General features: G+C 44.6%; 1 protein-coding gene across 1 annotated transcript in view; it reads right to left on the bottom strand.

Moving 5' to 3' along the window:
- Positions 1–13523, bottom strand: part of RHBDD1 (rhomboid domain containing 1) — a 106048-nt gene that overhangs the window by 28234 nt on the left and 64291 nt on the right. The window contains exon 6 of the mRNA XM_054585605.1: positions 12590–12733. Coding sequence (XP_054441580.1) covers positions 12590–12733 — 144 coding nt within the window. The remainder of the gene's footprint in view (positions 1–12589; positions 12734–13523) is intronic.

The raw sequence follows: 13523 nt of genomic DNA on the forward strand, positions 1-13523 counted from the left end.
CAAAAAGCATCCTCTACACAATCGTGAATTACTTGGGGGTTAACATTTGTCTCTGTCACAGCACAGTGTGCCAAAACAAGGGCTCTGCTAACCCCCAGGGACGCAGCTTATTTAAAGTTATAATGAAGACAGCTGGTGTTCTATACAGATGTCACTTCCTCTAGAAGACACTTATTAAACACTTTATCTCTCTTAATGTCGACGGCCTGGCTCCATTTTGTTTCAGCAGCACCCTAGTTAAAAGCAAACTGCTTTCTTTAAGTCTCGCTGGGCTGAAAATTCAAAACTACTGGGCTTTGGGTTGTTTCAGTTGATTTGGAAAGAATCCTGAATGCAGTGATTCAAGAGTCAACCCACACTGTCTTCTAGTAACACAAACTGTATGTTGCAATACAAAAATGCCTTCCACAGAAAGTGTGCCACCCTTCCGAAGGACCCAAAGCTCCGAGTCCCAACCTCCATGACAACCTTTCATCGAGGTGAAGCAGGACAGATACGAAAAGACTGTATGCAATAAAACGCCCAGAGCTTCACATTTTGTGTACGGTAAGGTCAAACAGAGCCCCCTGGTGCTGTGGCTCCTAAACGGTGTACTCAAGCAGCCTCAGGCTAAGACAGAACCCAGAGTGGTCGGAAACCCTTAAGGAAGAAAGAAATTGTTGTAGCCAGGGAGACCTAGCTGCTAATAACGGGACCAGTTGGCCTTCTTGCTGGAAACGTGTGGATAGCTGCAGCCTAGGAGGTTTGAGAGGAGAGATAAGGGGGCAAAGGAATAAGTAAAAGGAAAAGGGGAGACAGGATCTGGAGAGAGGCGAGTGAGGACCCTCGGCTCTCCTCAGTCGCCCGGCACGCTGGGCGTCTGTCTATTCACAGCCCGCAGGGGCTGGGGGTGAACACACAGGTATGATTTTAGCTGCATTTCTCTACAAAACACTTCCTGATGCCTTACATGGGAGGCGGTTGTGCAGAACATCAGAGAAGAGCAACTCTAATATTGAATATTCTTAGCAATGCATAGGCTGATTTTAATGACACTTATTTTCTTTATTAAGGCACTGCATGATTTTGCAGAAATTTTAGAAAATGGAGGAAAGCCAACACAAGAAAATAGAAGTCACCATAATCTTTTCCCCAGGAAATAGAGATGACTGGCATTTTGTTAAATATTATTCCAACCATTTTTTTTTTTTAGTGCATTTACTAAGTCTTACAAAAATAAATGAGTTTGTGACTAAGAACACCGCTGTATCCTGCTTCTCATCGGGTGCACACTCTGCGCTTGCTTCTGTCTTTTTAATGGCTGAGTATTATTCTCTATCATGATTTATTAACCAGTCTCCTCCTGCAGCATGTTCAGGCCACTGGCAGTTTTTCCAAAGCATAGGCTTCCAATGTAATTTTAATCAGCTTAATATTTATAGCAATCTTACTAAATTTGTACAGTTTTGGTCCTGAATTACAACAAAAATAGCTTTAAATAACACAGACGTGACACAGGAAGATCTCCAGTCTCTGACTGAGAGTTAGGAGGACATGTAGATACATATAATAAAGGACTCTCACATCTGGCGTCCTGTAATAGATACAACACAATTATAAATAGTTTTGGGTCCTTGGAGAACTGCCATGTGATGAAACTAGACCACTCTGAAAGCTATTTGTGGTTCTATAATAAATGGAAACTAACATATGACTCTTGATTTTTCTCACCAGCAACACAACACATGAACAAAAAACTGTGTGCAACCCTGAGTGAGGCGGCTGCAAGAGGCAGAGACGTCAGCGAAAATTCTCACGTGAGCGATGCCCATTAACAAGTATTGTTCGATGTAAAATTCTGACGTCTGAAGGCACATTTAATGTGAGTAAATTCATTCTTTTTTTTGTAATGAATTATTTCTTTTCTTAAAGGAAAACTACTGAAGAAAAATTGAGTCCTATTTAAATTAACTACGCAAATACCCTCAACTGAAATGTGTCCATATTAAAACCGTATTTTAAAACTCATATGCTACAATTTTTGGTAGAAACAAATAATAGCCCAGTAGGTTATTTATGATTGTCGGCAGTAAACTTTTTTTTGGGGGGGGTACCCTGTGATGCAGGTTTCTTGTATAAGAAGGACATTCTTTCCCTATACAACCTATTTATTTCACAACTTTTAACTCCTGCTTAACAAAAAAAAAAAAAGAAAGAAAGAAAGAAAAAAAAAAGAACTCAGCCAATCAATCAAATATCTACCAATGAAGACAGCAGTAAAGGAAACATCATCATTGATCTATTAGGAGAATAGTCTTTCAAATTTAGCTAAGACTGTTCTCTCGTGGCTACACCCACCTCAGAGATTTTAGTTTTCTGAAACCAGGACGATGCCAATAGAATAGATGAGAATGGCCTTCATTTTTGGTGTTCATCACTTAGAACACAACCCTGTGCAAGTCATTTAATTTCTCCACACCTCTGTTTCACAATCTAAAATAATATAATTACAAATGTGTATTTTGTAGGATTCTGTGTGGGTATGTGAACCTTCCTAGCACAGTGGCCAACAGGAAAGTGGCATTTTAACCTCAATGGACTGGGAAGGATTTCTCCAGAACATTTACAGTGGTTTTTTTGTTTTGTTTTGTTTTGGTGCCTGTTTTACGGGTTGTTGCAAGGGTGCACCTCAAACGTTAGGTGATTCTTCTCGGGGTGGTGGGATTATAGGGTATTTTTGTCTTCTTTTTGCTGATTTTTATCTTTCACAGTGAATATGGGACAGTTTTTGAAGGGGTTCAGAACAGGCCTGCCCAAGTTGTGCCACTTTGGCAGGAAGATTATTCTGAGCTGAATCGAGACCTTTGGGCTCACAGGCAGCTTTTGCCTTTCCCTCAGAAGAATGTAAATCGAGGCCTTGCCCATCATGAGAGTTATTACCAAAAATAACTTTTTATGTCCTATCTATAGGGAAGGACACACATCTAATTACTGAACATCTGCTCTTCTTATCGTCCAGAAATGACCTTCCTCCCTCCGTAGCCCCAGGTGCCTTACCTCATCCTTAGCTCAGAATGTCAAACGTGCTCATTCTCCCTTTCTGTCTCAGGACCTCTCGTGTACGTGGGGTCTCCAATTCTCATGTGTGGGGGGTTCCCATGCACACATATGTAATTAAATTTGGTTATTTTCTTTTGTTAATCTGCCTCATGTTGATTTCATGGTTCGACCCGCCAGAGGACCTAGAGGGGCAGAGAAAAATCCACCTCTCCCACCCCGGATGCTTTTACAAGCAGAACCACAAGTGCTACCCAAATCTAAAAGAGCAGAAGAGATGAGCTCAGGCACCCAATGTCACCTGTCTCAGGACCTCCGCAGGGCACACCTCGCACATCTGGAATTCAGGTAGGACTTCCAGGAAAGGACTTGAGCACTGTCCACACCCACGGCAAAACAAGAGCGGACGCACACAGCCACGACAGCACGCACCTAACAGGTGCTGGCGCACGCACGTTAGAACCCGCGCTCACACTGTCTCCCTGACCTCCGAAGGCCTGGGGGACTCCACGCCGGGTGACAAGCCCAGAAGGCTGAGGCAGGAGCTCCCTCAGGGTTCAGGTCTGCTCAAGGGAACGCGGGTCCAATCTGGCCTCTTCCAAGGAGGTCCTGACTCCGCCACCCCTCACACCTGGGGAGCCCAACCTCCTTTGCACCTGCATGCCCCGGGCGGGACACTGTCAACGTAACAGGGCCACAGTTAACAGATATATATATAGATACACATGATAGAAATATAGATAGGTACGGATTGTGATGGAACAGTAAGTCTCCAGGCTTCCCCACATCTGTTTTCTCATTGTGTAAAATCAGGCATCGGGTATGGTGACCTCAGCCAGTACCAGGACATTGCAGTTTGAAAATGGTGCTGCCTTCTCTCATTCTCCATCATGAACTTAAAAAACAGTTTAAAAAAAATTAATCACAGAATCAAAGTAATATGCCTCGCCTCAAGATTTAACCTGCAATTATGTGCTTCCTGTGCTCAACACTGTGGCTCCTTAAAGATGCCATAAGAGACCACACACATAGGAGAAGGTGGGCTGTTATGATAGAGCTGTCGCAAGTGTTCTACACGTGTTCAATGTGCACTCACATGGCTTAGGAAAGAATTAGAAAGGCTCGAATAAAAAAAATAAAATTGTACTCATTGAAAATATTAACTACTAAGTCTATACAACAGTCTGGGCCTTCCCTTCAAAAAAAAAAAAGAGGTACTGTTTTATTTTGTTTCACATTTTAGTTTAGATACATAGGAATAGAAACTTCTTCACACCCTTAATTGTTTGAGCAACAGGAATGTATATTCCTTTGCAAGTTTAAAGCACTATTTGATATCTCTCTTCCTAACTAACACATTTTATAAAAATGACAAGAGTTTCTTAATTGGGCCTATATTACAGTTTTCTCCAATTAAATCTGATCTCCTTAAACACTGAATATACACAGTATAACCTCTGAAATTGAAAACTATATAAGGTAACGTGAGTATCCAAATCATTGCATTAGTAAACTTGACATTCTATAAACTTCTGTAACTTAGAGAATCAAAGTTGCTGAAGTGGAGAATTTCGTAGTTGGGTAAGTGAAATGATCAACTCATTTCACAAGTTACTGTCTTGTCAATCTAATACTTTGGTTAACGGAAGTGAAGTCAGTCACTTAAATCTCCTGTCATTCAGCAAAAAGAATAACATTTTTGGTTGGAGAGTAAAGAACAAGATTTATTCGTTTCTGTGGCCTGCAAGGCCTAACAGTATTCGACACATACATAGGGCTCAAACGGGGACGTGCTGAGCAACAGAATCGGTAACCCAGAGCTACAGGGTGAGTGCGCCAGGCCGTCTTTCTGAAACGCCTAAGATTTGGTAGCACGTGGACAACAGTTGAGGGGAGTGTTGGGGGGGGGGCGGCGGTGGAGGTGGAAGCGGTTATAAGGGGGATGAATGGTAATGGAACCGAAAAAATACAAGAAAAAAACCAAACTGTTAAAAAAAAGATTGGGTAGTCCCGAATCAGTCCCCCTGTGTGGGGGACGAGTGTGGGGACAGGAGAAAGGGGAATTAATCTGAGTGTCATTTATACTTTTCTTTTTAAACCTACTCATTAGCATCTGAATCATGCCTTCCAATAAATGGTGATTGTGGGGGGAGGAGGCAGAGAAAAAAGGGATAGGCTCACACCTAACTATTAATGTCGGTTTCCCAATACGTTTACATTTCATGTATCACTTTTGTTTGATGATTTTTAGCAACGGCGGGGCTACAGTTAATATTTTTAGGTCATAGAACCTAAACAGAAGCCTGCTCCTTCCCTAGACAGATCTGAACGGAACTCTGGTCCACTCCGTTTATCATTCCTCTCCCTGACTGCTACAGCCGCATGTTGTGTCACAGGTCTGATACGTAGGTACTTACATATCTTTACGTGCACAACTTCCCATTTAGATACAGGCTTGAATAGCTAACTTTCCTCACTGAAACGAGTATCTTCGGCATAGACGGTATCAAGTAAGAACCACTCATGAAAAGGAAGTGGTATTCTGTGATGGAATTGTTTTCAGACAATCTGGCACTTTATGACATAGAAAGGTTACCTGAGGGGAAACTCACCAAACTCCGTACTGTTAAAAAGAAAAGGTTACATGGTCACACAGAATTAGCAGTCTGTCCTGGCCTGCTGTGCTCCCGTGAAGTGAGGCAGGCCATCCGGGAATGTTTGCACGCGTTAGAAATTGCCAACTGCATGGGCCACGTGGGGCCACAGAAGGCTTATCTGATCATGCAGCTGAAGAAGATGCCACCACCCAACCCATGGAGTTATTGATTTAGATCTGCCACAGCTAATTGTGTGAACTGATCTTCCAGAAGTGATCTTTTAGCCCTGAGTCCTGAGACGTCTACGTCAAATAACCCATTCACGTTCTTCACATTTCCCAAAATCGCCACCTTATTCTACCCACACCCCTCCGACTCAGTCCATTACCACAGGATAATGGAAAAGGAAGGGACTCTGAAGAGCACCCAGTTCAACTCTTTTGTTATAAAAAATAATAACCACACAAAGATCTGACCAGATTCAGTCACTCGCACCTCAGGTGAAATTAAATGATGTGCCAGGATTGACGCGTTCGCCGCTGCAGGCCCCCCGCCCTCTTCCCTTTGCTCCGCACCGTGAAAGAGTAAAACAGCATGGGCGTACTCTATTCCATTTTTCTCCAAAGTTTCTATACCATATTAGAGAAACAAGACAAATGCTGCTTTTCTATACCTTGGTGTAGCTTCAGTAAAACAGAAAATGTACATTTACTTAACTTGTATCTCAGAGGGTCCCTAGGCACACATGATACTTATAAGCAGGATTTAAAGATACTGTCAAATGATATGTTAACAACAAAACAGCTAGATATTAATTGGAAACCTAAATACTTTCTTCCAGTATAGCTTCCCTGGTGATTTTACATCTCAAGACTGCGAGACAAAGCAGCACCCAGTTCCAGCCTGCAGTGTGCTGCCGCGTCGGCTCCCATATGGCTAAGCAGCCACCCGACCGCACAGTGAGGGGCTGGGGGGGGGGGGGCAATGACTGCTTGATATGTACAAGGCAGCCACGCGTGACGGGGGCCATTTGCCTTTCAGACGAGTCTAAGAAAAGCGGCACAAGTTACTCCACGTGTCGGGAAGATCCCCAGCTTTGTCCAGTACCCGGGCTCCCGGCTGGCAGACAGAAGTCTAAAAGGACACAGCTTTGTACCCAGCCACCAGCTGAACTTGATGGCAGGCTATTAAAAAAAAAAAAGGCACAAATTATACATGGAAGGATGTGGGGGAGGGGGAGAGGAAAATGCAAAGAGCTAATGTTCCTGGCTGGCATCTGCCTTTTGACTCAAAGAAAGAGATGGCCCTTTTCCAGCATTTTTCTATGACTGTGGTATCAGCTGCCTCTTGGACTCGCTTACAAAAGCTGAGACTGCCAACAACAAGACAAGAGTTCTGTTACTAGTCGTAGTGTGCAAGCCCCCTGAAGTAACAGGGATTTCGATGTTTCTTTCTCCTACAAAGGCGACACTGGTGTTATTAGTCGCAGCCTGAGCCCCAGGATTTGTGACCACGGCCAGGCACCTGAAAGGAATATGATGCCAGCAACCTCTGAGGTTAAACAGGTGCCACCTTGATTCTTTAATTTACTCTTCTAATATATTTCACTAAAGAACAGTTTGAAACTAATTGGTTCTGGATGTTTCTTGCTAAACCAGATTTCTACCAAATGAATTTCTATTTCTTGGCCCTTTCAAATCTCAGTATTGTTGGTTAACTATTACACTATCTTTTCATTCTTAAACCTGAGAATCAAAAGGAAACAATGAAGCATTTACCCAGTCTTTTAAAAAAGGAGTACAGATTCTACCTACTTCATGAGGAAAAGCTCTTTAACTTTAAAACAACAACATCAACAACAACAAAAAACCCTGGTCAATAAATGTCCGAGGAGTGGTAGATTCAAGATGCAATTAAGAATAAGGACTGCTTCCAGCTTCCACTTGGGATGGAGAAAGCTGGAAAAAGCATCGTCCCATCCTTACAATAAATATAAATGTTGAACAATCTGCAAATTAATAACTTTTCCTGAACCCGTCAGAGAGCTGGGACAGTAGGGCACCCAACAAAACAGAAGCCTAAAATGCTACGGGAGCTCTTGCCTACCTAGGATCCACTGCTGGCCACTAGCAAAAAGATTGTAGCCAAAACCGTTAACAAATTGCTCAAGTGTGAGCTAGCAAGAGAACACGGAATATATCCACATACTATGTAACACAGAACAGCAAGGAATTCACACCCACTTTCAGCTCTTCTCTGGACCTCAGGGGGTCCTCACAAAAGAGGTAGGTGAGAGTCCAGAGGCAGTGCCCTTTGCCACTCCTGGGGAGGGAACAGCAGTCACTGCAGGGGAGGTCCTATCAAAGGCTGCCTGGCTCCTTCTCCACTGCCCTCCTGATGGAGCAAAATCCGTAAATGACTGGGAGAAAGGCAAAACAAAACAAAACTCATCTCTAAACCTGGGGGAGGCGCAGGGACACCTGCACACCGAGGGACACAGCGACTGCCCAAGACTAAGGCTTAATGCTGCTGTCACTATGCTGTGTACCTGAAACTAATCGTTTAATATGGTATGTCAACTATACTTAATTTAAAAAACAAACAAACCTTATCTTACTCTATTTATAAAGAGAATACAAATATTGGATGGGGGAAAAAATCAGAGCATACCCCTACTTGCCTCCCACCATCCGACTGAAGAGCAGAGAGTAACGAGAAACAGCAGCGTGTGCCGTGGGGAGACAGGAGCAGGGCGGACGGAGGGCCTGGCCGAGCTCTGGTGTGAAGGAGAGGAACTGAAGTTCAAGCAGACACTGGGAAAAACTCCCTGGCAAATCAGCCCCCACTCAAAAACAAGGTGATGCAGGAGGAACCGGAAGCCTTTGGTGCTCTGACGGTACCCAGAACAACAATATGTGTTCCACATCACTCACAGGAATTCTGTGTAAGTCAAAATACCCACAGTATCCAACAGTACATGTGGACAGGCAATCAGTACGATGGAGAAGACCTGAACAACACGACCTCCACCACCCGCTGAGTTAATGTAACTAACCGCTATAGAATACGCCACCCAGCTAGAGCACAGCACACATAGCTTTCAGGTGCACGTGGCACTTGCACCAGGATGGACCATAAAGTATCACAACCAGCTGATACTCATCCTGGGGATACAACCCTGCTTCAACTTTGAAAATCAAAACAATTTAGTATGTCCGCAGACCAAAGGAGAAAAAGTGTGTAATAATCTCAACAAACACAGAACACTTTTTGCAAGTTCTATTTATAATGTATCATAGTTCTATGTCCAAAAAAAAAAAAAAGAGAGAGAGAAATACTTAGGTATAAATCTAAGAATATATATGTAGGATCTATATGTTCAAAATTTAGTGGCATGAAAATATAATTACAACATAATAGTGAATGAGATAAAGTAAGGTACAGAATAGTAATGTACTAAGTATATGGCCAGAATTTTATAAAATAAATGCAAACCAAATATTTTTCCATACAAATAAAAGGCTAAAAGTAATAAATGTCTTTTTAAAAATCCCTCCTTGGTTTCTCATCCTTAACAAGACAATCATGAACTGTTGCCAGGAAAACATAATTGAAATTAAGATAATTTGTAAAGCTTTTGCTGTCACCAATTACTCTATAATGCATTTCAAGAAGGCCCTTTCGATCAGCTTTCTCAGAACTAGATCCATATGCTCTTAAAACCATTCACTGAAAATAAAGTTTGGTGGTCAAACACGGTTGGAAAGCATTAATTTAATAAACTGGTTTCCTGAGTGCAGAGCTCATTTGAATGGACTGTACACCAGTGTCATTTGGGGTCTTCAAGGGGGTATAGTTTGCAGTTTCCCAAAACTGTCTGAATGTAGAACTTGTAGAGGGAGGAGCAAGAGAGGGAGAAAGGCAAGAAGAGAGAGGAGAGAGTTGTTTGGGTGACCTTTGGAAGCAGGTTACCAACATCGTATTATTTTGCTTCTAAATACATCAGCGTGCACTTCCCAAGAACGCAGGACCTTCTGCTGCTTAACCACAATACCACGGTCGCATCGAAGAGAGTTACATTATTTCCCTAATAACATCTCATATCCGGTCCGAATACAAAATTCCCAGTTTTCTCGAAACATGTCTTTGATAGCCAGTTGTTAAAGGTTCTCATGTCACATTTGGTTATTTCCTTTTAATACAAAAACCACAGCCTGCTTTTTTTTTTATTAATGACATTCTGCCCCCGGGCCCCCTCCCGCCCGGAGACCAGCCTCACTGAACTGTGGCAATCCCACAGTTGGTCTGGTTATTTCCCCGTGGTGTTGGTCACTGTTCTGCTAGTCCAAGCACTTACCGCACAGCGACACGTAAATGTGACGACTTAATTAGAGTCAAGATGAGCTTTTTCAGCCCGGATATGTCACACTGATGCTGCGTCCCGCATCTTGCATCCTATTTGGGGACATGGGATGTCAGGTCATCCCGCTAATAATACTCTCAGATTTGATCGCTGGGTTCAGGTGGTGACAGCCAGCTCTCTCCGTCACAAAGGTGCGTTTCCCCTTTGCCATAAGCGCGTCTGCTGGAAGGTGATACTGTCTCACTGTACGAAGGTCCTATTTCTTAACAACTTCCTACCGATCTTCGATGATCTTTGTCAAGACTATCAGCTACTTCGCTGGGTTTCCTGTTAATTTTTATTTACTTCTTTTAAAATTTCTTTAGACTCAAATTTGCTCTTGGTGCTGTAGTTATCTGAATGTCGACAAGAGCAAAGAGTTGTGTATCTACCCCAACAACCGAGATAGAGAACAGCTCCATCACTTGCCCTGTCCTTTGGGGGTGCCAAATAAAGCTCGGTGCAAAGTCCATGCTGAGCAGCTTTGCTTTAATCTACTTGGCCCATATTATCCCCTATCCGCCTAGTAGTGCTTAAACTCCTGCGGGTACAGGGGTAACCATGAAAATGTGTTACTATGCAGGCGCTGGGCCCCATGGCCTGAGTTCGGGACTCCCAGGCCAAGGTGGGTTTCTGGTGACCGTGACGCTGGCAGCCCTAGGACACATGCGGCGAGGGGACTGCAAGAATGGCCGAAATTCTGTGCTTCTCCTTCTGCTCGCGCTCTTGGCGGTGTGACGTTGCAGCTCCTCCCAGGAAGAGGTGGGTCTGCTTCCCCATCTCACGAATCTGCACTTATCTTGGCTCGTTTCAGTGACAAGATACAGTGGAGCTGACGATGCACCAGTGCAGGCCTTTGCTGGTCTCCACTCTCGGAAGCCTTGTGGTGAGGGCTGTGAAGGAGCCGGGGCTGGCCTGCTGGGACAGGAGTGGCATGCGGCCTGACCCCCATTGTCACCTTGGACAACAGGGATTTAGGCATGTCAATGAGGCCATCGGAGAGCAGCCGGTCCCCCGCTGACCACTGCAGACCCCTTAGTGTACCAGCCAAAATCACACCAGCCTGCAGTGACGCAGCTGACTCACACACTCAGGAGCAAGAAGGAATGTTTACTGTTTCGAGGCACATGTGTTACAGAGATTTGTTACACAGTATCAGCCAACCGATACACCATCGTTCTGATACCCTTCACCTGAGAAACATTCCTTTGTCTCTCCCTGTCCATTTCCCTCGCCATCATCATCACTTAAGCTTTCTTGTCCTGCTCACTCTGCAGCGGTCATCCGGCTTGTCCCCCTCTTGCCGTCATTCCCCACCTCCGTGCACGCTGCCGCTGCTGAGACCATATTCCTTCAAGTCAGGCACCAAGCTGTGACAATTTAGCATTCCTATCATCTAGCCTACTGCCTGGTTCCTCCCACAGGCGCTCAGTTCTCCTCTGCCGACACACAGTTCTGGTCCCATCACTCCCCCGGGCAGAACTCCGTTGGCATTTACGCTAGACGCCAAGCCTCTTTCCGCCTGGCCTGTTTACACTTCTAGGACCTGTGGTCAGGCCCCAGCCTCGCTCCCCACTCTTCCTCCCCTTCTCCCCGGAAGGGTCCCTCCAGAAGTGAGGGCTGACCACGCCCCTCTCTCCTGTGTCCGTGCACTGACTCCCGTTGGCAAGGCCCTTCCACATCTCTGCAAACCCTCCACACTCTCAAAGGTCCAATGGAAAGGTCGCCCCCACGGTGACACGCTGACAGCACTTGGCCTCAGCCTCTCTTAGGCACCTGGGAGTGAGGGCACCCAGCAGGCGTCCCCCTACCAGAGCCTGTGAACTGTTTGAGGACAGATTTCCATCTTTTACCTCTCTGTATTCACTAGTGTACCTAACGCAGTCCATGAAACAATATGACCTTAATTAACGCTTCTTGTTTGACTAGAGGACTTCTAGTCACTACTAAAAAATAGTAATAACAGTAACACCCGAACTCATACGCCAGGGCCACTATAGAGATGGCTAAATAAATGGAGTGGTTTTCATGTATCAGTTTGTAAAAGAATCTTCTGGAAAGCCAGGTAAAAATACAGATTCCCAGACTCTGCCCAAAGAGAGACTGGCTCAGGAGGTAGGGTGGAACCTTGACTTTGGATGTATCTCGAGCTCTGCATGTGACTGTCAGGAAGGCTTGTGGGCAACCGTGACGGACAGGGACATAGAGCCTGGTTTTCAGGTGTGAATCCCAAAGAAAACTGCCCTTCCCATGCACCGAAGGTTTTTTTATTTTTTTTTTAAGTTTCTTGATTCTGATGCCAAAGCACTGCGTGCAGCAGGCCTATAAAAGGAAGCGCTTTAACAATACATACACAGTCTGGCACCCGACGAGCCTAGGTTGTAGGGCATAGGGTATCACACCCCGCTCTCTGTAATCACAGTGTGCACGTTTTCCCATCTACAGAGCCTTTTCATAAACTATTTAAAGTTTCATTTGCTGCAAATAGTCCTTTCTCAGACCATCTGGCCACGCGAGGTATGCTTTAAAGTAAGTGAAGGGCGCAAAGTCCTACCGTGGTCCTGGAGGCTGGCCCGCAGCGCCCGCTCCAGCTGCTCCTCCTCGCTCAGGCCTGCTGTGTAGGCGTCATAGCTCCTGGGCCCCGCCTCCTGGTAGCCTGGCCTGCTGTAGGGGTAATAACCCCCAAACCCAGAGTGACCTACGGGATCAACGAACAAGGGACAGAATACGGTCATGGACTGTTCTTTTCACACTTCCCGTTTCGAAAGCAAAGGCAAGAAAACAATTCCTGTCGTTATTTTGAGTGTAGTAATAATCCTCAAAATAAGAAAAGATGGCGAATGGAGAATTCCTCCGTGAGGCTGGGCAATGGCTGTCTTGTATCCACAGAGCTCAGCACAGGGCTGGGCGCAGCTGCATCCTTATGTGCTGCAGAGGAAGACGGTATTAATTTAGAAGGTAGTCAGTGGTCCTGGAGTGGAGAGGGGACCCGAAATGGACTGATGACATATCAACGAATTCTTCCAGCTTAGGGCTACTTAACACTTAGAGTATTTTCAGTGAAGTCCTGACAGGAGTCAAGGGATGGTTGAAATGACAGTTGACAAAGCCTTACTGTCCAGTGGCTCCGTGCCATGAGAGGCAGGCCAACATCTACTATGTATACGACAGGATATCTGTGCTGGGTATGATATTTTGGGTGGTAATAAGTATGTTAGGATATACAAGCCAATGACCCTGTAATTACAATTCCATATCAGAGATCATAGTTTCTATCAGTTTTAAGAAATAAGTTACTAGGTAAAATGAGAGAAGAGACAACCTGGCCATTAAATAACGCTTAGGTACCTAACTTAGATACCACATTAGTAAAGGTCAATTACAGAGCAAAGTTCACTTTTGGAAGGTTATTTCCATCAATCTTTTGAAATCAGTTTGGGTTTACTCCTTACATTCTCTTCAATCACCCGTTTTTATGGAATTCTCTG

This window comes from Pteronotus mesoamericanus, unplaced genomic scaffold, assembly GCF_021234165.1.
Source record: "Pteronotus mesoamericanus isolate MK-2021 breed Mesoamerican mustached bat unplaced genomic scaffold, CSHL_Meso_final contig_90, whole genome shotgun sequence".
Taxonomy (NCBI): Eukaryota; Metazoa; Chordata; class Mammalia; order Chiroptera; family Mormoopidae; genus Pteronotus; species Pteronotus mesoamericanus.